The sequence below is a fragment of the Pelodiscus sinensis genome, chromosome 11, assembly GCF_052426305.1.
Source record: "Pelodiscus sinensis isolate ZL-2025 chromosome 11, ASM5242630v1, whole genome shotgun sequence".
NCBI lineage: Eukaryota > Metazoa > Chordata > Testudines > Trionychidae > Pelodiscus > Pelodiscus sinensis.
The window spans coordinates 46,383,255-46,410,265 of record NC_143062.1 but is presented as its reverse complement, the minus strand read 5'-3'; the positions used below and the strand labels follow the sequence as shown (position 1 = coordinate 46,410,265).

Below are 27,011 nucleotides of genomic sequence, written 5' to 3'. Positions count from 1 at the left end.
CGAGTCAGAGTAAGACCACCTCCAGCTCAACATTATTTCGAAATAAAGCCTTGTAGTGTAGATGCGCACTGTGTTATTTCGGAATAACATCAGCTGTTCCGAAATAACACTGCTGTGTAGACATACCTCACTAACATAAAGATTAATCACATTTTGGAGTGACAAAATGGATAAGGGAAGTGTTCAATCAAATCAGTGTTTATTTCTCATACCTGTGCATACCATTTCAAAGAGTACTTTCGTTCCTCCCTTCCACTGATAAAATAAGATTAATGCATCCATAATACTCAACCACGGTCATTAATGGAGACAAACAGTGGGCCAAACTGTTGCCACACAATGATATCCATTATACTAGCTAGGAATTCATCTAAAGACCTTATGAAGGAAATGGGCATGTTATCCAAACTACCATTATATGGGAACCATTAGCAAGTGTGGACTTTGATAACATTGAGGGAGAGAAGTTTCTATAAGTTTCTGCAGTAGATAAATCAGCTGCTGCTCCTATAAAGATGATACATGTTTGTCCATTCATTTAAATACTCAAAGATTTAGATATTTGCTCAAATTCTAATCGCATACCTTAGAAGAGCTGTCATTACTTTTCCCATATGCTCTGAGTGTATTCATATTGACAGGAAGCATCTTTGCCTGTAATATGGTCTCTGAATTAAGGCAGGAAGTGCCAAGGAGAGATGGGGAGGGAGCATTCCCTAAATGCCAAACAAGCCATTTGAGCTTGGGGCAAATCTAAATAATGTTATACACCTCTCCTGAATCTTAAATAAGCAAAAAAATACCTTTCCAAGTGGGGGGAGAAAAATAATTCTCAATATTTTTAAAGCTTTCCCTTTGTTTTTAATCCAGCTTGACAACTGTATGAAAAAGGAATGTTTCTTTCTAAAGAGTTTGTTCCTATTGATTATTTTCTCCTTCCATTCAGAGTGATCCCCCATTAGTGAGTTTTTCCCATTTCTACTGCAACAAGCAATGATGTCATTAAAAGGTTTGCAAAAGCAAAATTCCAAGAAGTAGCAGGAGCAAATTAGATTGAAGAAAGATAGATCCTGTTCTTATTCAAAGTTACTGAGCCATAGAACTAGGGGAGGAAAACAGATTCTCTGATATTAATGCACAATGTTTGCCCGGGCTTTATGTAAGGCATCAACTAACATGTAAATGATTCATACATAACTGATACATAATGGAACTGTGACATGCGGCAAGACAAAACGAGATTCTTCCGGAGTACCAACCAGCAAATCAGAACTCGAGGATAAAGTGGTTTCGCTACCAAACTTGGTCTTTCCCTTGATCATTCCCTACCATTTCACTTCCTTTCCCCTCAACTGTAAAATTTGTTTTTAACCTTTTCCGACCACAATCCAATCTGGAACTACCCATCCAATCTGAGCCCGATCTGAGCCAATCCACAAGCACTATCCATCCAATCTGAGCCAATCCACAAGCACTACTTTGTCAGCAAAGAATCAGGCATATCTTCGCCACTGTCACCAACAGAAGAGCCCCATCTCTGTGAATCAGGTCTCATCTCTAGCAGTCCACAGCACCACTTCATGGGTACCACCAAAAAAATTGAATTTCATCATATGAACACTACCAGTGGAATTTTTCATTACTTACAAGGCACAGCATGGCGGTAAAGGTTATCTCGAATTGTTTGCTGCAGCTCGTGATCTGGAGATCCTTTCTGAAACCTCTGGTTGAGATAATGCCTCAGATCTTTGTTCAGTCTACTTCCTGCAAAGAGAAAATAGCAATTTGTTTTTTAAAAAAAGCTATAAATAATCCCCAATGTATTACCAAAATAAGACACTCTGGTACGTACACTTCCCTCACTGACCCACCAACACCTATGGGTCAGATGCCAGGTCACGATGTTTAATGTGTTATTATTGGAAAGGACTCAAATACCACGATGATGAACAAGAAATAAAAATATACATAGAACAGAATACATTTTCTCAACAAAAAAATTTTGATGGGAAGTTCCTAACCACCTCTATTCCCAGCTACACAGAGAAATGAAAAGAAAGGACATCTATTTCTCGCTATGCACAGCTAAGAGGTGCTCAGTCAGGCAGTAGCCGGTAGAGCTGGGCAGGAAATTGCTTTCCCTTCACGGGAAAATTTGTCCAATCCCAAATATGCACAAAAATTTCAAATCTTGAAAACACTAGCTGACATATTAAAAAAAATCAATTCTCATGAAAAAATATTTTGTTTCTATTTAGACCTTTGTTTATTTTTTTTACTATAATTTAAATTTCTAAATGAAAAAGGCATTTAGAATCAAACCTCAGAATTTTTCTTTTCGAAAATTTCCCAATGTCCCGTTGCAGTTGGGCAAGGAAGAAAAAAATCTTGGAAACTGGTGATTCTATCTTGAAAAGCAGAAAATACAGAAGTACCCATTTGGTCCGAACCCGTGTTGGGCAACCTAGGTTAGTGAGTAAGCCGTACGAGTGGCCCTCCATCTCTATGGACCACAAGACTGTCATAATCAAGACAAAATACAGGACTCCCAGGTCAGGGTAGTTTTGCTAACTGCATATGTATCTAGAATTTGCGGGATGGGCCGACTGAACCGTAGTAGCACTTTGATTGGATGCAGAGGAGTACAAGGCTCATACAAGTCAATATTGTGTGCAATCAGCATGCACCTCATTTCATCTGCCCTTGCTTTACATGCATGTCATGTTAGTAATACTGGTAGGAAAATAACAACTACGTGAACAGGAACCAATGGAATCTGGAAACCCTGCACATGGGCACCAGTGAACAAAATGCCTCACAGGCCACACACAGAAACCCAATGGGCTACATGAATTGTAGTAATAACTGTTCTGGGAGGTGATAGGCAGAAAGGAAGGAATACCTTATATTCATAATGCAGCTCCACACAGTTTTCTAACAGAACTGTTTGTATCAGAATGGTTTTTCAAACTCCAACTAGAGTTCTATCAATAAAACTTAAACAATTGTTTGAGATCTTCCCCAAAGAACATTGATAATTTTTTTTTATAGTTACATTTATTACAGAGAAAGAGAATGTTGATGCAACAGCTAAGATATTACAGCAAGGAAAATTCTGTAGTGTCAGCATGTCACATTTATAAAGAAAATTAATCATATATGGCTTTTTACACTCATGGCTACAAATCAATACATGTATGAACTTTCTAATAAGAGAGTCATTCGCGGGCTGGTAAGAACTTAATGTACTGTAGTTAAATCTGATCATGAAACACTTAATTTAGGAACAACCATCTCCTCTACAGTTGTAAGTAGCACTACTCAGAGAATTGTGGTATTAATAACTGCTCTCAGAGGTGACAAGCAGCCATTTTTATCAATCCTGCTGAATTCTCACTAATGAGTTTTCAAGCATGGTACTGAATCAGTATAGTTTGTTAGGTTTTTTTTTTTAGAATATTTGTTTCTTAAACTCTATACACTGCTTTATCATTTATTTCCATCTAACTGTCAGCAAAGACCAAATATGTTCATTGTAGAAGCACCTGAAAAAATTAAATCAGTACTAATGAAGATAATTATATTTTCATTACTGGTTCTGAAAATATCACTCACTACGCAGATCGGTGGATCACCATCTACTTTACTAAGAAATAGTTTCCAGTTAAAAGTGATTTTCTGCTGGATGGCTTACAGAGAGGTGGCTAACTTTTCACCGTTGTAATTTCACCTTCAGCAATTGATCTTCTCAAAGCTGTGTATTTGACCATAAGGAATATTTCTTCCTCTTACTTCTAAAGGCAGATTTTGCTTGATTAATGGATGGCATACCATTAAACGATGAATCCCTGAATTTTTCCTCTTTCAAAATCAACAGCTAATCCTTATTTTCCACTAACAAACCCACTGTTTAACAAGGTTATGAATAAGCAACCAACAAACATCACAGAAATATGTGGGTTATAATATACGATAGTGTTCTATGAGGACTTCAATGTTGTAAACTCCATGCATTAAGTAATACAGGTTGTCTTCTGGAACGCACTATATATTCAATCATTTGTGTTGCAGTAGTCCAGGTCCAGTTGTGTTGGGGCTTCCTAACTACATAAGTTTATAATCAAAGTATGATACCCTTCCTTCTGAGTCAACGTTTTGGATTTCTTTTTTTAAACGCAGAAATACCTTCTTTCCAAATGTTGATTTTTTTTTTTAAATTTTTAACGAAAATTATACCAAAATCTATTGGAAATTTTCATTTCTACTATACTGTATTCCGTTTCAGAAATAAGCCATTTTCAAAAATGAATTTATAATTTTGATTTTTTGCAATTTCAGCATATGACACAACTTCTCTCTCCCACCCCCCGCTCCCCTGCCCCCCTTCTCCTTTCAGGAAGCTGCCACCTGATAAGTTTTCCTAAACTTTAGATTAAATGGCTTATATGTCAACCTTGGTTTGGTTACTCATGATCTTGGAAAGCCAGAGTTCAACTGTTTTCTTCCCAACGCTGCTATACTTTCAATGACAAAAATGAACCCGAATAGTGACACAGAAAAAATCCACAGTGGGTGGAATAATATTGCTCACACTTGTTTGATCCCAGCAACAATAAATGATCATGGGGTGTGTGAGCCTGTCTGTCTCGGTTTTTATTGTGCTGCTATCCACACACTACAGTCAATGGGGCCGACAGGGCAAGGCGAGGCGGGGCAGCTCTGCACCTCAGAAGGAATGGGGTCTCAGGAGGAAAGGTAGCAATACCAAACCATGCCACCCTGGGCTGTCCTTACCATGAGGCAAACTGAGGCGGACGTCTCAGGTGCCAGACTGTGTATATGGGGCGGTGGGGAGGGAAGAAGGGGTGCCACTAGGACACAGAGAATTGAGAACTTTCTAAGTTTTGTCCCAAGCAAGGTGCATGGGGGCGTCATTTGAGCTCCTCACCTCAGATACCAAAATGTTGTGGGCCGGCCCTGATGCCACCCTTATTTTTGTGCTGGTGCCTTCAGAGCTGGGTGGCCAGACAGTAGCCGCTGCTAACTGGGGACCCAGCTCTGCAGGCAGCAGCACAGAGATAAGGGTGGCAATACTGGAGTCTCCCTACAATAACCTTGCGATCCTCCCTCAGTCCCTATTTTGGGCCTGGACCCTCACATATCCAATACCATGACATTTCAGACTTAAATATCTGAAATAATGACATTTTAAAATCCGATGAGCCTGAAATGGACCAAAATGCACCGTGAGCTTGGGCCCTACTAATAGCCCTGAAGATGTATAGCAATTACTGAAGATGTTTTCTCCCCATTAATTCTCCGAGATGGCTATAGATAATCCAGGTCATCAACTGTATTCTTAGAGCGCTGAATACCATATGTATTAGGAAAGGTCACAGCCAAGGTATAATAGTGGTCTCTGATCTGCATTACAGACCTCAGGTAAAACAGGTTTAAATGCTAGTGCATAGTCTCAATTTTATGTTTAGGCACATATGCAAAGATGACTGATTGCTGTTTCACAGTGGGTAATGGCTTTGAACTCGACAAGTCCACGTTTCCGCTGTGTATCACGACCCAATTCTACGCTTTGGTGAGATTTCTTGATGGAGGGTTTCTTACATGCCCACAAAGGCAGTTTCAAAACAACAGTGCCATGAAACAAGATGACGTTATAAGGCCTTACTATAGCGGTAACAGGGCAATGAAGTCACCTAGGTTAAGAATCTCTCTCTTGCAGCCTGATGCTGAGAGGGAAAGCAAAGTCTGACAAGAGGCACGGCTTTCATTTTGGGTTTGCAGGGTAAAGGCATTAGTCGAGTTGGTTTGCAATAGGGGTGTTAAGAGTTTAACCGACTGTTTAACCGATAAGCTGAAGCTTATTAGTTAATGGCTTCTGTTAAACTCAGCTGCCTGCCCAGGCTAGGGCAGTGAAGCCTACACTCCAGAAACTGGGCCGGCAGGGGCAGGTGGCCCCGCTCCTACGGAGACTTAGCTGTGGGCTCTGCAGCATAGAGCTACGTTTATACTGCAGAGCCTGCAGCACGGGTGACCTAACCGCTAAGATTTGTAGCGGCTGCACAGATACCATAGTAAATGCTTTTGAACATCCCCAGTTCACAATGCATCAGCTTCCATCCAAGGATCTCCAAGCACTTTAACACAGACAAGTGACTCTGGTTAGCAGGGAACTAGCCCCATTTTACAGAAGGGGAAAAATGAGGTGCAGACCAGTTGTTGAAGCAAAAACCTCACTCAGTTGACGCGGCTAAACAGACAGTTTTATTGGCCAATAAAACCAAAGTGAGCCAAACGTGGTTCCAGCAGAGCCGGGCCCAGTGAGGCTGCCTAATACAATCAATCCTAGTATCTTTATACCCTTGACCAGACAGCCTGACGTCAGGGCATCCAATTACAGAAGTCATCAATTAAGCTAGGAAAAATAAAGCCTTGTCAACAAGATGGCGGACAGGTACGAGGGAGTACCTCTCCTATCTAAACCAGCCCAATTAACACATTCCAATAGCACATCTGTCTTGGCCTAGCACATGGGGTGATAGAAAGTTCACTCTAGTCTACGTGCAAAGGCAAAAAAGCTGAAACGGTTTCTGTTATACAAGATGGCTTCTAGCTAAACATAAAACGGTTTCTACACAGTGTTCCCTCTAAGCTGCATGGCAGCACAGCATCACAGGTGATTAGAAGAATGTGCAGACTTGTGAGAATCAGTGGCAACAGGGAAACAGAATATGTGGTCTAATTTTACAGAAGTGACGTATTTTTTGGGTCTCCATTCTGAGGTGCCTTAAAGAGCCCTGATATTAAGAGGATGGATGCTCAGCACCTCAGGCATTGAGTGGGAGGGTTAAGCCATCTCCTTAAAAACGGTCTCAAACTGGGCACCCGACCTGTGATGCATCCCAACTCACTTTAAAAAAACAATTCTAAGGCTGTTGCTCTAACCAGTAGGGACTATACCCTCCTTCTATGGTCCTGAACGAGGGAGGTGCCCTGACAGTCCCCCACAACTTCGTCTTTTAAAGAATTCACCCAGGTTGTTTGGAAAAAAAACAATTTTACAGAAAAACAAAACTACAAACCATGTCAATGCTACTAAAATCTAACAATGGGGAGGGGGGGAAGGGCGAGAGAAGGGAAGGGCAAAGGCTGTTTTTCAAATGGATTTGCACAACAACTTCTCCGATAGGATACTGGATCCATGGGCCCCAGGCCATTACCGCAAGGCAAATAAATAATTAACAGGATTCATCATCAGCTGATGGTGGGAAACCTACTAACAGTGAATTCCACCTGTTACTTCAGAGCTACCGTGGTTTCTGATGCACACACACATTTTGCCAATATCTGCAAGAATTCATATTTTGCTACTGTGCCTACCAATGCATTCCTTCTCATGACAAGGTCCACAAGGCAGCTACACATTTCAGGACCCCAAATGAGAGCTAAGTGCTCCTAGCCATGTCATCAAGTTTTCCTAATCCCAGTAGCTGTTACAGAAACGGTAATATTTTTTTGCGCCATATCATTTCATTCTACTCCATCCTGGTCTTCCAGCTGCTCACCAGAAGTGATTATAAGTAATGGGGCTATAAAAGCCATTCAATAATTAGAACACTCACTGGTCATATGCCAGCAATGACAAAAGAGAGTGATTTATGTAAGTCAAGTATGTCACATCTGCCAGCCCACAGTTTTGTTACTGATGTGGCTTTAAGGTCATTTCTGAACACAGTTCCAACAGCCATTTGTCACGAGGGACAGAGAGAAAGAGAAAGCTGTAGACTGGGAAAATGAAATATTCCACGACTGGTTATTTTTAAGCAAAAGAAGAATCAAATATGTCTAACAGTGCCATTCTACTTTCTTAATTTAGAGTATCCACTGAGGTCAAAATAAGAGGTGAATTGATATACTGGCTCGCCCCCTTTCATCATCCATTTGCAAAAGCCCAAGTAAGATCATGGAGTAAAAGACCTGTCACCTCAATGCCGCTTCTAAAGTCAATATATTTTGTGTTCCGTCAGCCACCCACGAAGTAAAGGCATCATATAAATCCACCATTTTTGGGTAAACTGCTTGCTACAGCATTTTATTAGTGCAAGAAAATTAAACCAGTTTTATTCCGTGGATAACTAAAGAAATATTTATTTAAACTCTGCTTAGCGGGTAGGATTTATATTTAACACACCTAGACAGGGATCTTATTTGATTGCATCCATTTGTTGCTTAAGGTGCGAAAGTCAAATCTTGGCTATTATGTGCCAACGACAGCCCGCACAAATCCCAGATTGATGGAGGTCGTGCTGGAAACAAACCAGTTCCCCCACATCATCATTTATCATAGCACCTATTTGCTTCTGTAGCCCCTACAGACTGGAGTAAATTGGCAATAGGCTCTGACTTGTGAGTTCATATTAGCTCTCTGTTAGAAATAATGAGCCAATGAAGGCCTTGCTCCCATAGGCTTGAATACTCAGGTATGCTCTGTGCGGGCACAGAAGAACATTTGGGATAGGTGATCTGTAAGATCAGTGCCTACATAGAATCCATGGGCTGGAAGAGACCTCAGGAGTCATCGAGTCCAGCCCCCTGCCCAAAGCAGGACCAATCCCAACTAAATCATCCCAGCCAGGGCTTTGTTAAGCTGAGACTTAAAAACCTCTAGGGATGGAGATTCCACCCCCTCCTTAGGGAACCCATTCCAGTGCTTCATCACCCTCCTAGTGAAATAGATTTTCCTACTATCCAACCTAGACCTCCCCCACTGCAACTTGAGACCATTGCTCCTTGTTCTGTCATCCGTCACTACTGAGAACAGCCTCTCTCCATCCTCTTTGGAACCTCCCTTTAGGAAGTTGAAGGCTGCTATCAAATCCCCCCTCACTCTTCTCTCCTGCAGACTAAATAAGCCCAAAACTCTCAGTCTCTCCACATGGGTCATGTGCTCCAGCCCCCTAATCATTCTGGTCGCCCTCTGCTGGAACCTCTCCAATGTGTCCACATCCTTTCTGTAATGGGGGCCCCAGAATTGGACACAATACTCCAGATGTGGCCTCACCAATGCCAAATAAAAGGAAATAATCACTTCTCTAGATCTGCTGGAAATGCTCTTCCTAATGCATCCCAATATGCCATTAGCCTTCTTGGCTACAAGGACACACCGTTGTCGCCTATCCAGCTTCTCATCCACTGTAATCCGTAGGTCCTTTTCTGCTAAACTGCTACTTAGCCAGTCGGTCCCCAGCCTGTAACAATGCTTGGGATTTTTCCAGCCTTGTTGAACCTCATCAGATTTCTTTTAGCCCAATCCTCCAATTTGTCTAGCTCACTCTGGACCCTGTGCCAGACATATCCAACCCTCCAACATATCCACCTCTTCCACTAGCTTAGTGTCATCCGCAAGCTTGCTGAGGATGCAATCCATGCCCTTATCCAGGTAATTAATAAAGATACTGAACAAAACCGGCCCTAGAACCTTGGGCACCCCACTTGAAACCGACTGCCAACCAGACATCAAGTAATTGATCACTACCCGTTGGGCTTGACAATCTAGTCAGCTTTCTATCCACCTGACAGTCCTTAACTTGCTGGAAAGAATACTGCGGAAGACCGTATCAAAAGCTTTTGCTACATGCCTTCTTTACAATATTTTAGTACCTATATATCTACTATCAGTTTAATTTAAAATGACTTAATTACCTTTCCCTGGGAAAAAGCTAACTAATCAAACCATTTTTGCCCCAGTGGTTTCTCTTTTCATTTAAAAAAGATCCATTGCAAAATCTTTTTTAGCTCATGATCTCTCACAGTGCACTTGCTATGGCTGAAAACTGTAATAAGCCACAGAGTTGTACTACACAGAACAGCGAAAACAGAATCATGGTCAACTCTTCAATAACACAACAGCTGCTGAATCAGCAGAGATCGTTTCAGCGTAGATCATAACTTTGGCCGGGAGAATGAGTAACACTTGTTACTTTATTACTAACAGAACTTTTTACAAATATTATTTTAGGTGTCGCTTGTGAATCTGAAGGAAATCTATTCACTCAAAACTTTTCAACACTGTTCAGAATCAAGGACAGGCAACAGTTTTCTTGGCACCGTACATTTTGGAGTTTCTATTAATCTGTAAGGCATGTATGGGGGAATAACCCAGCACTAGAACAGTAATTCAGCATTTGCTGTTTCAGAAATATTCTTTAACAGTTCATAAATCCACAGTTAATCTATCACATGCACTTTTACATCACTGCACTGAATTTAGAATATGCTCCACCTTATACCATGCGTGTTAATGATTAATTCAGTATCTAGCCAAAGTTCAAAAAGTCAAGCTAATAGCATGAGAACATACACACTTTCAAAGAAAGAAGTAGAAACCAAAAATGTCATATGGATGCCAATCAGGATACGCTCACTGCTCATCCCTGCTGTTTTCTTCCAAGACATCCTAGTACCAGTATGTATAATGGCACAGGTCTGCCAGTTGAGATCCAGGGATTCTCACATCTGCCTCTGCTCTCATCTCTGCCTAACCCATCCCTCCCTACATTGCTTTCAGAGCTAGACAAAAGTTGTGACTCACCTCCTCTGCACTCACCAACCTCATTATTTCACCCAAGCCTTTTCATCTGCCAAGGTGCCCTGTAGTGGTGGGGGGAGGATCCAACAGTATGTACGATGGCTCTGCTAACAGCAACCATGTTGCAGAAGGAAAGGAGACAATGGAGGAGAGAAAGGAGCAGCGGCTGGAGGACTAGGGAAGAGGAGTGGCTGGAAGGATGGAACCAGTCAAGACGATAAGGTGTAACTAGGCGTCAGGGTTGCTAATGCACGACAGCCACTCAAAGAGCACCCTAACCGAATCCAGGTGGAAGAGCCTAAGAACAGGTAGAATGAATACCAGGTGGCCTCATAGTGAGGATCAGACAGGGAGGCATTTTGTTTGAGTGATACCTTCTTGCTCTTGTATACAACCCGAAGTTGGACGGGAGAGTAATTCAGCCCAGAATTCTGGGATTATTGAAAAAGTAAACAGGGGCAGCAAGGGGAAGAAAATAAATCAGAGTCTGCGTCCTGTTCTCCCTCCTCAAAGAAGTTCTCTGAAATAGGGAAGAAGAAGGGGTATTTTTCTTCCCAGAAAGCCAAGACAAGGTCTCAGTAAGGACCAGGGCAATGGGGGTGGGGAGGGGAGGAAGGGAGGGAGGGAGGGAGGGGGAGAGAGAGAGATTGGATGGGATCCTTTGCTGGCAATTTTTTGGATGGGCATGGAGGTCACAGAAAGGCTCCCCCTCTTCAGAGAGAAAGGAGGCAGCTAATCCATGCTATGGATCCCAGATGGAAGACTTTCCCAAAGAAGAGGTAGTGTTTTCTGGAACAGGTTAATTGTCTCCTACCACATGTCCTGGGATTCTCCTTCTGAAATGGCTGGGTTCCTCTGTTCCTGGTACTGGAGGAAGAGCTGATGAAACATGGTATGAACATCCAGTACAGTTCTGTGTCTGGTCTGGTTTCCATTCATCCTGTCTACAAAATCAACAAACCAGGTGGTAGGAAATCTCCACGCAAATTGATTCTATATCAAGAAGAAGGAGGAATGAAACAGAGGGGCATTTTCTGCCTCTCCCCTTAGGCTTCATAAAATGTTTGGCTTCTCTTAGCCCCTCATAGGCTTAGGAGCACCCATGATGGTGAACAAAGATGGTGCTCCTCCAAAGAAGGTGGCAGCTGCAATTGTCCCAGCAGGAGACAGGACAACTTGAGGCAGATCTCCTGGCAAACAGAAGGAATGGTGCCTCTGTACCACCCGACTCCATGAAAGGAGAAATACATGGGCCATCAGCCTGCGGTGTGAGTATCACAGGAGTAACCTACATTTGTTACACCATGAGACAATCCTATGTAATGTGGAGCCATGTTTTCAGTAGCACGTGGGGAGGTTTTCCCTGAGGAGAGCTCAAATAATCTGGACATAAAAATCACCCTGCAGGTTCTGAGGTTAACTATGTCACTTATTTTAATGGCTTTCAGTGGCACTCAGCTATCCCTTTTCCTCCCTCATGCCAATCCCTGACAAACGTTGCAGGTTACCTGCATTGGCTCGGATTCTTCTTCCTTTCTCCATTTGAAGCATCCACATTAAACACTTGAGGGGCAGTGGGGGCGGGGTATGTGTGTGGAAGAGCTGCGCTTTCAAATTCTTGTGGTAATTGACACCAAAGTGTGAAGTGAGCAGAGGTGAGCAAAAGGGGCCTGCTGGGATTGAAATTAAAATCTTAAAGTCATAATACAGAAACAGAAAGAGCAATGTGCACATTAAAAAGTTCCAGAGACAGTTGTGGGAGACTGAATGCCTCTGGGGTTGTTTACAACTAGAATTGGGCTATGTACCCTTGACAATTATTGTAGAAGACCCTCCTGAAATCAAGCCACAGACCTTAAATTAACTTGATGCCAATCAAACTGCAACATCAAGTCTTGCCCACAGGAACTTCCTGACGGAGATAGCCTCAAGCCAAAAGTCTGGATAGGAAAGCCATGCTCCTCCCAAACTTCGAGGAAATTAATATCCAGATCTAAGCTTGAGATGCAGGACCACTTCTCATTTGAATACACTTTGTCTGAGACACAAAGGCACAGCTGTAGAGGGGATATTTGTTACCGTACATTCTATCGAGAATAAGCAATTAGCAAGAAAGAGTCATTAGTGGCGAGGGTTGCTGACGTTGCTATGTTAGTTAATAAAAACTCTTACATGTTGAAACGGAATGCAGAATGAAATCTTTGTAATATAGTAGTCCAATACACAGTCTCATTCCATGTGAAACTGTACAGGATTCTAGCTGAGCATTTTAGTCTAGCCCCATCACTAAGTATGCCTTCAACGAATACATCTTAGGATACAGGAAAAATTCACTGTTCGCCTGTAGCTTCTAAAAATACCTCTCCAGAAAAAACAGACTGAATCAGAGCCAGCCATGCATGCATCACATTTTTCACAGATATCGAATCTGTAATGTTATCCATGGAGCTCAAGCAAGTCTTCAGCATGAAGCAAACCTGGTGGAGGAATTATTCCATTGTTTCTGTTTGGACCCAAAGCAGCCAGTTAGCGTTTATTTTCCTTGCTTGTCTAGAAAAGAGACTGTTATCCAGAGTCAGGAAGACAAGAGATGCTAAAGGAAAAAAAATTGGACTGAAAATAATAGCGCTAGTCCAGGAGTCTCCAACCTTGTTAAGCACTAGATCACTTGGTTGAATGTAAGAGCAATCCAGGATCTATCTCAAAGCCAAACACCCTGGCCCCGCCTCCTTCCCGCCCCTTCTCCAAGGCCCTCCCCCTGCTCATTCCATCCTCCCTCCCTTTCACCAGGCAGGGGCAGTGGGTTGGGGCGCAGGCTCTAGTCTTAGGTTAAGGGATTTGGAGTGAGAGAGAGGCTCTGAGCTGAGCCGGAGCAGGGGTTGTGGTATAGGGTACAGGTTCTGTAAGGGAGTTTGGGCTGGGGGAGGCCTCAGGGCTAGGGGAGTGGTTTGGGATGCCGGAGGGGGTTCATGATTTCAGGATGTGGGCTCTAGCTGGACACTGCTGACCTCCAGTGGCTCCTGGGTGGTGGTGCAGTGGGGCTAAGGCAGGCTCACCCTTGTCCTGGCCCTGCACCACTCCCAAAGGCAGCCAGCAACTCCATCCCACGTCCTGTTGTTGCTGCTCCCCCCCCACACACACACTTTGTGGAGATAGGGTCAGAGGGGCACTCTGACATCAGCACCCCTCCTCTGGCCCCTGAACAGCAATTACAGGTGCAGGGGACAGCTCCAAGGCAAAATGCAGGAGATATGCAGCAGTGTGGGGGGTGGAGCAGCTGAAAAAATGGCATTTGATCGCCTCTTGGCCAAACCAGTCAGGATCACCTATCAGAGGCTCCAAGATCTACCAGTAGATCCTGATCGACTGGTTGGTGACCACTGCTTTAGTCTTTGAGTGATTGTGAACGGCCTGTTTGTAAAAATTAGCTACGCATGTCTGTGCCCCTCCTGACACAAGTTAACGTATGTTCTAAAAGGAGGATATAATGCGTGAGCTGCAAAAGACAAATCAGCTTGGGGAGACAGAAGGCACTACTAAACTTTCACAGAACAAACGCTAACATAACAATATGCCAAAAACTCATTTTCCAAAACAGAGATGGAAAAATATTTTCAAAATCTGTTATCTTTTTCCCCAATACACCATTTGATTCTTCCAGAAAATCTACGGGGGGAGGAGAGGGAGGGAAGAGACACACGCCAATATTATCTGAGCCTGAGCCATCATTTTGGGTTGGTCGGTTGGTTTTTCAGCTCCACCTCAAATAGGGATGTAATAGTGTGTCCGATGAACGATTAACTGATAAGCCAGAGGTTCTCAAACTGCTGACTATGGTTCACGGCTCAACCTCAGCCCCGCACTCCTTCCCTTCCCCACAGCAGGAAGCCGACACTGGGACTCCAGACTCCCTCAGCCCCTGTGAGGTTGCAGTGCCAGAGTTGGCTTTCCTCCTGGCCCAACACCCTAGCCCCACCTTGCTCCTGAACCCACCCTTGCTTCTGCACTCTCCCTCCTGGCCAAGGAATCCACCTTCTTTTGCTCTTGCCCTCTGGCCAGATACCCAACTCCCAGCCTGCCCCTGCACCCTACCTCCCACCCAGGCCTCACCCCCATACACCCTCTTGCACCCCACCTCCTGCCCAGATCCTGCACCCCCATTTCTAACCCACTCACTGAACTATCCTACACACTGAAGCCCTCAGTTTTGTCTCCATCCCAGATCCTGTGGGGGAGGGGGAATCCACAAAATCCACTAACCCTGGAACCCCAGAAGAGCAAATCCAGGCCATAGGAAGCTGTGAACCTCAGTCCTCCCTGTCTTCCTCCCTCGCCCCATGGGGCTGGAGCACCAGAGGAGTAAAGTGTCTCTGTCCGGGGCCATATCAATGAGGGTTGGAAGTTTGAGAGGATTTTTTTTGCTTCTCACTTGTGTGGTCCTCAATCCAAAAAAAGGTTCCCCACCCCTACCATAAATAAAGAAAACATTTAAACCTTGTGTGTTGGACATGCATTAATATTTTACTTTATTGAAAATGAAGTGTGATAAACTAACATGAGGAAGTGAAAGTGCTTAATCTCTTTAACAATTTAATATTTCCTTTCTTGCTGGTTAAATTAAACCGTTCTCCCTAGCTGCAGCACTAGCAAAATGGCTCCAGCATAATTATGCAATTAACAGCACATTTCCATTAGCAACTGGTGGTGCAAGGAAAGGTTTGCATTCAGCCAGGTGGGCCACAGGCCAAAAAGTTTGAGAATCACTGCGATAAGCAGATGCTCATCAGTTAATGCTACCGGCTACACGCAACCATCCTCCCTCCTTCCCCCCACAGCTCTGCATTCATGGTATTTTGGGAGCCAGCACACAGTCAGACTGGCTCGGTCCCAGCTCGGGCCAGGTCCTGGGAGCTACCCAGCGTGCTTGTCCACCGGCTCTCAAAATCCTTTCAATGCAGAACCGCAGTGAGGGTAGATGCTGGGACCCAGCGCAAGCCGGGACCGAGCCAGCCTGATTGTGTGCTGGCTCCCAAACTCCTTTCAATGCAGAGCTGTAGTGGTTAATCATGTAAACGACAAAATTTGTGTCGGCTACACAATTACCAAATTACATGCTTCCCACCATTCCTGACCTCAAACCTTGCACCATCAACCAATCACTTCTCATAGGTCAGTTACTGCTTCTCCTTGACTGGCTGGAGGAAATTAATCTGGCCAGGAAATAAAAGTTCACAGAAACGTAAGAATGGAAAGGGATCTACTCTATTCCCTCTCTCAATATGGGGATGCCTCGTCTTACAGTACTGCTCACAGCTACTACCACATTCCCTGAATCACCGGACATTCCGGTACCTCTGGGCATGGCATGTGTCTAACCCACTAGTGTGACCCTAACCCTGCCAGGATGACCTCACATACATGGCGAATCTGAGGTCAAACTGCCTAAGCCTAAGGAAACCATTTTCAAGAACACGTTGCTTTGGCTGCACCAGTATGTTTATGTCGGCAAGCACGGAACAGCATGCTCTTCAAAATGGCACCTTGATCTTTTAGCTTCAAAAATTGCCAAATTAGGCATGCACTCATGGAGACTTCAACCTCCCTAATTTAAAATTACATTACTGGGCAGCACAAGTGCAGGATCGAGAAGAATGTTCAATCAGAGATCCGTCCACCAGGTTGAACAATCCCAAGCTAGACAAACCAACATGGCAAGTCTTTTCCATTGTTCAATGGATCAAGAATTTTAGAAATTGTATTTACATCAAGAGGGTTCTCCATGTGAAGACACTGCTGCTAGGAAACATGAAATTAAACGTGCAACACAACAGCTCGTCCTGATTGCAAGTGATAGGAATGGAATTCTAATTTTTTCTCCAAACATTCCTTGCAAAGTGTCCAGGATGGACACGCTTGCTATAGGAACTTTAATATTAACGTATTCCACCAGAATAACGAATTGTCAAAACAAGTTGATTATTTTAACAAAAACTTTCACATTCTCTTGGATTACGACCATTTCTCACTCCTCTACTATATTATCACCCATGGCTATATAATTGCCATATTAAAAGCTATGTAACGACATCCTCCTTTCAGTGCTTCAACATTGATCCACTCGTAAAAAAATCAAGTTCATCTACTAAACTATTGCCACGCAACATAAATCCAACAATCCATCTAAGGCTGTATTAAAAAAAAAAAGTTGCACACAAAGTTTACTAAATGTTGATGTTGCCGTCTTGTTTTCGGAGTGGTTTTGGATTTCCAAGTATCATACTTCGGTCATCCTACTCTTTTTCTCCCAGAACAAATGTTCATATTACAAATGGGAACAGCACATCATTTCCCAAAAGGAAATCAAGACTACTATGCTATATAGAGCAAAATTGTATTTCTAAAGACAATGGACACGACATTTCAATTTATTACTGCAGAGTAGGAAATTGTTAAAGGCAAAATATTTTGTGGTCGCTAAAGACTTGAATAACGAAGAAACAGGGTTACTGACCATATTACAAGTAATTCTTTCAGGCTTTGTCTACACTACATGCTTTGCAGGAAGTGGCAGTACAAATGAAGTGCACATTAGCATTTTCTCATGCTTCATTTGCATACTCTCTTTTGTTCCGTTTTTGCACAAAAACCCCTTGCGCAAAAACAAACAGCGAGGATGTCTTCTTTTTGCACAAAAACCCAGGAGAGGCATAAGGATCTTGCGCAAAAAGGAAACATCCACACTGGATTTTTTTGCTCAAAAACGCAACAAAAGAGAATATGCAAATGAAGCACGAGAAAATGCTAATCCGCGCTTCACTTGCATTGCCTCTTTCAGCAAAGCATGCAGTGTAGCCATAGCTTCGGATGTAAAGCTGAGCAGTTAATGACTGAATTAGTATATGGTCTCTTTTGTTAAAAATATACCAGTGGCTTAATGGAGAGGAAGGTTGGTCTTATGGCTAAGGCACTGGTCAGAAACTAAAAATAAGGATTTGAAGGTTTGAGAATCTGTTAATTGCAATTAAATTTTTGCCAAGACCATATAGGCTTCTGATGGAAACGTACTTTTTTTCCTGCCGATTTGCCCACCTCCCCAGATGCACAGCTGTCTGGGCTGGACTGGCAGCTTGTCCAGGGGGCTGCAGTAAAGCCAGAACTCCCGAAAGTCAACATAATTTTGCAGACTTCCAATTCTACTAAAAACATCGAGTTTGGGGATTTTCAACCTAAACTGGGAAATACTGTTACAGTACTAATGCTCTTCCTGACTGCCTTTGGCTTATTTGTCCGAGGGATGATATTGTTGAATTTGCAAACGCTGAAATATTTAGTGCCACACATGGTTTTCATTCCCACAATACTTTTCTCACAAGGGCCATTGACTTAGTGAAGTCTGAAACGCCCTGTCAGGTAACTATGGCTCCAATTTGTTAATCAAGTCCAGGTCCCAAAGGTGTCCTTGAAGGGCAGACCTATTCAGAAAACAGAGTTTTCTAGCCTTCACAAAAGGGGAACGTTTCCTTTCCAATGCTGTGGTTTATAATAGGAATTTTGACAGATTTCTAGCATGTTCACAAAGAATAGCTTTTGAGAATGATTAATATCAAAAGCAAAGACGAAGCATTTTTCCTAAAGTTCTGATTATTGCTTCATAGTCTGCAAAGTAGTAAAGATTATTCCATTAAACCTATCTGGCCATACCTGTGCACCTCCTTTTACTGATTAAATGCAGCTTTCCACTGACTCAGGTGTTTTGCATCCCAAGTTCTGCCAGAATATTTTCTCCATACACGATAAAACAGATTTCCTTTCTGTAACATGAACACCACTACTCACAAACCCACGCTGCAATTTTACTTTTTAAATGAAAATTATTGTGACAACAGCAACAGGCACCGATGGATAACGTTTGGAAGAATGACAAATAGCAAAAATGCCTTCACAATGATACCCCCAGTGAGGGAAGTGAGTTACTGAGAGAGTTAAAGAAAACCTTTGGGTTCAGCCAGCAAGACCCCATTATACCTGCAGCCAATGTGACACTTGGAGGGAGGAGAGAAAAAGGCAGTTTGACTCCATTAGGGGCTGACTGTAAGGAGGCAGGAATTTTCTGTCTGCCTGACCAGATGGATTAGCAACCTGCCAGCCAGTGCAGCCTACTGAGACAAGCAAAGGCTCCCCTTCCAAATGGAATATGCAAATAAGCCCCAGAACGTAGGGCAACTGATTGGTGGGGACATGCCCCGAACGGCAGACATCTGTAGGAAGTAGCCCAGGGAAGGGGGTCTTAACTAGGGATGTGAATGCGTATCGGTTAACCCTCATAGTTAAACACAGTCCATCTCCCTCTGTGCTGCTGCCTCTGATACAGAGGCAGCAGTGTGTGGGATGGGGGCAGGTGGGAGCTGGTATGTGCAGGCAGCCAGCTTTCAAGCCAGCTCCCATGAGGCTGTTTGCCCTGCAACTGCTGACTCCCATGGAGGTAGAAGGGGATTAGGATCAGGTAGGAGTTGGTGCTTGTGGGGAGCCGGCTCCCTGCAAGCATTGACTCCTACCCCCCGCTCCCTTGTTAGCGTGCAACCACTGAAAATTTCAGCAGTTAAATGCTTACACAGCTAACATCCCTAATCTTAATTCCCTGCTGGGAGGGAACCCCATCCCTCCCTGCTCTGGTGTTCATCTACCCCAGGCCCTAGGTTGAGACTTGGTAAAAGAGGGCCCTGCTTCATCACCTCTTCTGGCCTCGGAGACTGAAAGATTAGAAATCTAGCCACTAGGCTGGCTCAGCAACTGAAGACCCTACATTCCCCAACACACAATCCTCCCCCCAAAAGTTATCTGAAGTGCTTGTATTTATAAGAGCATTCTGGGAGGAACGCCGTATACTTTCTTATTTTGTCTGGCTTATAACAATTCCCCCTCAGTGAAATACATTTGATGTCCCTATATACAATTATTTCTGAAATGTAAAACCCTAATTATCATATGGCCAAATTCATTTAACATCTGATTCACTTTTAGGTAGGTTATTTTTAGGCTTGACATATCACTTGGAAGGTAACAAACGCACACAGAGCCCACTCCTCATACTTTTATAAGTTTGAAGGATTCTCAGATAGGGTTGCCAGGTGTTTGGTTTTGAACCGGACAGTCCAATATTTGAGTTTTGTGTTTGGGAAACAAATTGAGAAAATATAAATGTACGGTATTTTCTAAATAAGATGTAATGTAGATTGTGATGCAATGTCAAGTGTATCCAGTATTTTTGTTGAAACCATCTGTCAACCCTATTCTCAAATGAACTAGTAGGTGATATATGGAAGAACGGGGAATGGTAAGTAAAATGTGGACCTATTTAAATTTTAAACTGTAAGGAAATTGAAAGTCAATTGTACAAGCTCCTAAATCACTTAGGCACTGTTAAAAATTCATCCCCAAATTCAAAACCCATTGAAGTGAACAGAAGAGGTCTCCACCTTTCCCCCGAGCACAATGGAGTCTAGATTGGAGCCTTTGTGCACGGGAAAAAGGCACCAGATTAGCTAACAACAGACTGACCCTCACAGCGTCCCTACTTGTCTGCCACCACCACCATTTGAAGGAGTCATCACACAACCAGGTACGGTTCCTTTCTAAAAATCTTTGCAGGAAAGAGCGAGGCGGAAAATCAGAAAAGGAATAAGAGCTTGTCTAAATGAGAATGTTAAGAAGTGGCCTGTGCCCATGAAAGCTCATGATACCATCTTGTTTTGTTATGTCTGTAAAGTGCTACCAGACTATTTATTGTTTATCCTGTACAGACTAACTCGGCCACCCCCTGAAGCAATCTAAACCACGGTAGGCGTTACTTTCACAGTGTGGGAACAAAAGAGTTGGATAAAACACATATATTCTCTCTGGAAAATTGAAATGTAGCATGACTTGATTTTTTTAGAATCCCAAAACCCTCACACACAGAAAAACCAAGAACACAAAGAGAAAGAAAAAAGGTAGCTCCCGAAGGCATAGAGGCACAACTCAACCCACCTTGTGCTAGGCTTGCTCTTTGTAGACCAGATAGATTGCTGAAGAGCCAAACTGCATTTCCCACCCCAGAATCTGGTATTTTTCTCTGGTCTTATTTCATACCAGAGCCTATTTGACAGCTATAAACGCCAACTGTGCCTTCTTATTGTTCTTAAGTGTGTCATATGAGTGTTATATTTTTAAAAGGAAGCTTGGTAAAAGGTAAGCTTCTTTTGCAATATATTGTTCTTCTGCTGCTCCATTCAGCACCACATGATCTTTCAATACCTCTGCAGACTCCATTCTTTCTTCCAAGCAAGATGCTTTTGAAGTTGCTCTATAAACAGTATGCCCAGATGTGCATACATCATCTGCATGATTGTCAGATATGGCTATTCAAACAGTTCTTGACTACTATTAATTTGCCATCCTGTCTGAAATAGCTAGACTTTCTAAGGAAAGAGTTAAAAAAATAGTCTAATTATTAAAATAAGCCAAAGTTCTGTCTGAACTAAATTTATTTTCTCACTCTGACAGGACAAATAATGGAAAAGGCAACGTTTTACATGATCTATAAAATACACCTTTTCGATTTTAGCATCTCTGCCAGTAAGGCTGGGCTAACCACTGGACACAATCACTTATTCTTTAAGGCCCAAAGATAACTATGGAGACTATAAAACTCCATCTCCCATTCTCTTAATTATCATCTAGAGAATTGACACGAGACAGTACTACACCACAAAAATCAATATTTATATCTTATGTAAGTGACCTCAGAAAGCACACTGGGCTCCATTTTTGCTCGCATACTTACAACGATACCAGGAGTCCCCTCTAGATGCATTGCAAGTCCTGCCATTCCCCGCTCTGACATCGCGCAAAAACAAAAAAAAACCCAATTTGTACACATAGAAGTCAACCGTAGGGAAAAAAAATTCCCCGCTTTATGTCGTTTTTTACTACATCCCCTTTTTTGGAACGTATCTTGGACGTACAGCAGGGACACCCGGGTACATCTCTCGCCGGTGGGGTATATTCCACTTAGTTATTTTTGTGTGTGTTTAAGTACCATAAAGACAGCCGAAAGTAATCTTTCATCGTTTGCCTACATTTCCTGTGTTCAAATAGAAAACTTCTTTCTCTCTTTTCCTCTTATGTCATTTGCTAAAAAGTGAAAAATGTCTCCTGCTCAGAACAGCATGCAAGGCTGTTGTGAAAGCTCTTTATAAGCCTCCTTTATTGCCTACAGCAGAGTTTCAAACCAGTGAGAAGGCACAACCAGTGGGAGTCTCTCTCTACTATGATTCAGCTCATCTGCATTCTAACAGCAAGAGAACCTACTGTCTGGAAGAAAAAGGTACAAAGTCTCCAGGAAAAAGGGGGAGGGGGGAGAGAAAGACTCCCAGATGGCAACATAAAGAACTGTGACTTCACTGCAGTTCAGCGAGCATGGGAGAAAACAACAGTGTGTTCACTCTACTCATTTTTAATTAAAACAAATATGAAAAACAGGTCTAATCGTTCACAAGTTATTTCAAAAGCATTAGTAGGAATTGCATATTGTTAATGTTCAGTTGCAATGCTGAATTTTAATTCACAAGCTACTTGATCCTTGGGTATTACGACTGATCTTACAGGGTTCTATAAAAAAACACACACACACACAAACCGGAAAGCTTTATTTTTTATAGTTTTAAAACCAAGAATCAGACCCTTTTTCTTTTCTTCTGGCCTGCCTAGAACCCATGGATGGGGAGGTCAAATCCCAAAGAAAAAAAGGCATAATCTTTGAAAGTCTGATTTCAAATTTCAGTTTCAAAAGACAACCTGTCCTTTGACAACAAGTATACCTTCTAGAGAAGATAAGTGCACTTCTGTAAGTGGAGGTAAAATTCATGTTACCTAACAATATCAAAAAAGAGGCACTGAGTGGTGTAGTGGGATATTTAATGTTTGGGGGTTTTTTTGGTTCCCCCCCCCCCCCAAACAGGAAGGTTGAAACAGACCGCTATGGTTTTGAGATTTCACTGCCTCTAAGGCATTCTAACTCTGCTTTAACAAATAATGCCAATATTCCAAGTTGCATTTTGTTCTGTTTAGGTTAACCTTCCTGTTTCCCATGTTAAGCATCGCCCCATGTTCTCTGTCACAGCCAAATTCATATGCTACTAGCAACCACGCCCCAGAAGACTAGCAATCATTTTCATAACTGCATTCTAAACAAAACAGAATGCATAATTTTGGATTTGCAGCTCAAAATATGATCAGGGCAGATTAATTTTCTGCACACATAAGAAATGCTTCAGATATTAAAACATTCATTATGTGTAAGCCTTCAGGTCTCTAACAGCCGCAGCAAATCTGCAGAGAGTTTATTGATGAGTGGTGAAGATTAACAAGATTTTTTTTAAAATATGCCTACATTAACGTACTAGTGACAAAACTTTAAGGCAGAGAAGATTATTTGCTACATGTGTTTGTAAAGCTCCTGTCATAATGGGGCTGCCAACCTGGCTAGCCTCCAAAAGCTGAGACAGTATAAATATCCAGCAATGATAAGAAAGGTAACAAAGGCACAATTATCGAAGGGACTCGCCGGCATTTGTCAAGACTGCAAATTGCAAACAGGTTGGGGAACATTTGAAAGGAACGAGACCTTGTGAGCTGCCAGAAGAAAGTGAGATAGGCATTAACAAAATCCACCGCTGGTCCTACTCAAAATAGTTACTTGATAATTTTTAAAGAGAACTGTAGCTAGTTACCTAACGTAGGTTGGGTCATACAGACCATGCTTACGGATACACTCAGGTGGTGCCTATGCCTTGTCCATACTGAGGGTGGCGTGTGAGGTGCACGGCCACATGCTGCAGTAAGCTACACACAATCGTGACATGATCTTGTGAGAGGAGGAAGAAGGGAAAGGGGGGAGCTGCTGAGACTTTCACAGGGCTGAAGTCTCACTTGTGATGAGGAAATGCTCTGACAAAGATGCTGGGATACACACTGGCGTGGGAGGGTGGAGGAGAGGGCAAACAGGAGGGGGTAGAAAACCATGTAAGGTATATACTAGGGGTTGGCAACCTATTCAAACCAAAGAGCCAAACTACATCAAAATTTAGAACAAGTGGTCAACTGCGAGCCGTAAAAGAATGTCCATTGGCATGACAACAAATATACAACTTAACAGTATTGATAATTGACATGATGCTATTATTAATCATCAGCAAATCATTAATAATAGCATAATACTCTCAGGGTATGTCTAGACTGGCAAGATTTTGTGCAAAAGCAATTGCTTTTGCGCAAAAACTTGCCAGCTGTCTACACTGGCCGCTTGAATTTGCGCAAGAGCACTGACTTTGTAATGTACAAAATCAGGGGTTCTTGCGCAAATACTTTCACTCTCCTGCTCAGGGATAAGCCCTCTTGTGCAAGAATACTTGTGCAAGAGAGCCAGTGTAGACAGGAACCTTCATTTTTTTGCACAAGAAAGCCCAGTGGCTAAAATGGCCATCGGAGCTTTCTTGTGCAAAAGCGCGTCTAGACTGACATGGATGCTTTTGCGCAAAAGCACTTTTTGCGCAAAAGCATCCTTGCCAATCTAGACGCTCTTTTGTAGAAATACTTTTAACGGAAAAACTTTTCCATTAAAAGTATTTCCGCAAAATCATGCCAGTCTAGACGTAGCCCCAGGCTGTGACTACATTGGCGCGAGCTTGAGCCAAAGTGGCCGCTTTTGCACAAAAACATGCTGCCTGTCTACATTGGCGGGGAGTTCTTACACAAGAACATTGACGTTCTAATGTGTGAAATCAGTGCTTCTTGTGCAAGAACTATGACGCTCCCGCTCAGAAATAAGCCCTCTTGCACAACTGTTCTTGCGCAAGAGGCCAGTGTAGACAGGCAACATGAATTTCTTGCACAAGAAAGCCCTATGGTTAAAATGGCCATCAGAGCTTTCTTGCACAAGAGAGCATCTACACTGGCATGGATGCTCCTGTGCAAAAGCACATCTCTTGCACAAAGGCACATGCCAGTGTAGACCCTCTCTTGTGCAAATACTTTAACGCAAGAACTCTTGTGTTAAAGAGTATTTGCGCAAGATCATGCCAATGTAGATGTAGCCTCAGACTTTATTTAATGGGACTTCTTTTGCTGCTGCTGGGGGTGCAGTTTGAGGGATGTGGGGGTGCAGGAGTCAGGGTTGGGGTGTGTGAGGGGCTCGGAGAAAGAGGTTGGGGTGTGTGGGAGGTGCAAAGGGGCAAGGCAGGGAGCTGGGGGTGGGAAGTAAAATACGTGGGGGGGGGGCCCTGGGGCCAGATTATTTTACCTGGCCGGAGCTGGGCTGTTGTACCCAGGCAGCGATGGGTGGATGAGGAGCTGGGGCAGGATCGCCGCATCCGGATTGTGGCCTCCCTTCCTACCTGTGCCACAGCAGAAGGGGGAAGGGATGCTGCCAGCCCTTGCTGCAGTCAGATGGGGGCCAGACTGTGGGGCCTGACCCAGGATCAGGGCTGGGGACAGGTCGCGCAGCCAGATAGGGGCTGGGCCCCAATAGGGGCCAGGCGCCGATAGGAGCCTTGTTGGCCAGGCTGCCGCAGCTGAATCCCAAGACGGGCCACTGTGGCCAGGCTTTTGCAGCAGTCGTAGGGCTGTCGTGGCTGGGCCACAGGATTCACAGGATCTGCCCCAGACGCACGGCAGCTGGGGAAAGACCACAGCAGTCAGATCGGGGGTGGGGCTGGGCTGTGGCCAGCCCCTCTCACCATCCCAGCTGGGAGCATACACATGTCCCCTACGGAGCTCCCTCTGCCCCGCCCTTTAAACGAACAGTCCCCCAACCAGCCCATTATACAGGTTTTTAAAATTCTGAATTAATTTTTCATTTTTATTTGTGAAAGCTGTGTGTATTTTGGGAATGACCAAAGTGCAATGGTTCCCAAACTTTTTGGCCTGTGGCCCATCGGCTCAATGCAAACCTTTCCACAGACCACCAATACCCAGTGGAAACTCGCTGTTCATTATAGAATTACACCTGAGCTGTTTTGCTAGTGCTGCAGCTGGGGAGAGGAGTTTAATTTAACGAGTAAGAAAGGGACTATTAATTGAAATCGTTCAACAGATTAAGTATTTGGACTTTCTCTTGTTAGTTTACCAAACTTCATTTTAAATAAAGTAAAATATTTTGTCCAACACAAAAGGTTTCAACATTGTCTTCATTTATGGCAGGGGTGGGGAACCTTTATTCCACTGACCACAGAAATATCAGCTGGGGACCACACAAGTGAGGAAAAAAAAAAGAAACACTCTGAAAACCCTTAACCCTCACTGAGGTGGCTCCCTACTGAGACACGTCACTCCCCCTAGCACTCCAGCTCCATGGAAGGGGGAGGGAGGAGTAAACTGAGGTTCAAGGCTTCAGGACAGATTAACTTTTCTGGGCCTCCCTAGGCTCTGGGCTAGGGCTAAATATGAGGGGTTCAGTGTGCAGGACAGGGCTGCCAGTGAGTGGGATAGGGATGAGGGCGCAGGACCTGGGCATGAAGTGGGGTATAGGAGGGGGTGAGGGTGCTAGGGCTGGGTGGGAAGCAGGGTTCAGGAGCAGGTTTGGATTAGGGTGCCTGGACATGGCGGAGGGGGTAGGAGCAAGGGAGGATGCAGGACCAGGCTGGGGGTGGATAGGATGTCTGGTTGGGGGAAAAGGGACAAGAGTAGGCTGGGGGTGGATACGGAGTCGATTGTAGGGGGTGAGTGAGAGAAGCGGGGTCTGGGCATGAGGGGGCAGGGGGCACTTACTTAGTTTCACACCACATGCCACCCCAAACACTGTGTCCCAGGCATGACCTCTTTCTGCTCCCATTGGTCAAAATGCAGCCAATGGGAGCAACAGGGAAAGCATCCAAGAAGCATGTCCCTGAGCTGCTTTACTCCCAGCCAGAGAAAGGGGTGTAGCAGCAAGTCGACACCCTTTTGGCTCTTCTTCCCCGCCAGCCAGATTATTTAGCAAGGCTCAAGGCTCTTCCCCCACCCCCCAAAGCTCTCCCCCAAGAAGCTGGTGCTAGCACTCCAATCTTGGGGTGGGGAGAGGCTGGAGTGCCAGCGTGGGCTCCACGTTGCAGGAGGAATGAGGGAGCACTGAACTCAAGCTGTAGAACCTCTACAAGAGAGCCATATTTGGTTCAGGAGCCATAGGTTACCAACCCCTGTTATATACCCTAAGATTCTGGTGTTTATTTACTCACCTAGGCAGTGCCTCACCATCTACACTGCTCTTTATACTAGGGATGTAATAGTGTAGTCAGTTAACCGACAGGTTAATGCTATAGACTACACGCATTTCCCTCTCCCTGCCAGGAAATTTTTTTTCAGGCTGGCCAGCAGCCTGACTCAGTCCTGG

At 43.7% G+C, this 27,011-nt stretch overlaps 1 protein-coding gene across 29 annotated transcripts in view; it reads right to left on the bottom strand.

Annotated features, from left to right (window-relative positions):
* The window catches only part of MAGI1 (membrane associated guanylate kinase, WW and PDZ domain containing 1), a 552,920-nt gene that overhangs the window by 256,744 nt on the left and 269,165 nt on the right, over positions 1-27,011 (bottom strand). For all 29 annotated transcript variants that reach the window (XM_075938532.2, XM_075938533.2, XM_075938531.2 and 26 more), the window contains exon 2: positions 1,648-1,764. In XM_075938532.2, coding sequence (XP_075794647.2) covers positions 1,648-1,764 — 117 coding nt within the window. The remainder of the gene's footprint in view (positions 1-1,647; positions 1,765-27,011) is intronic.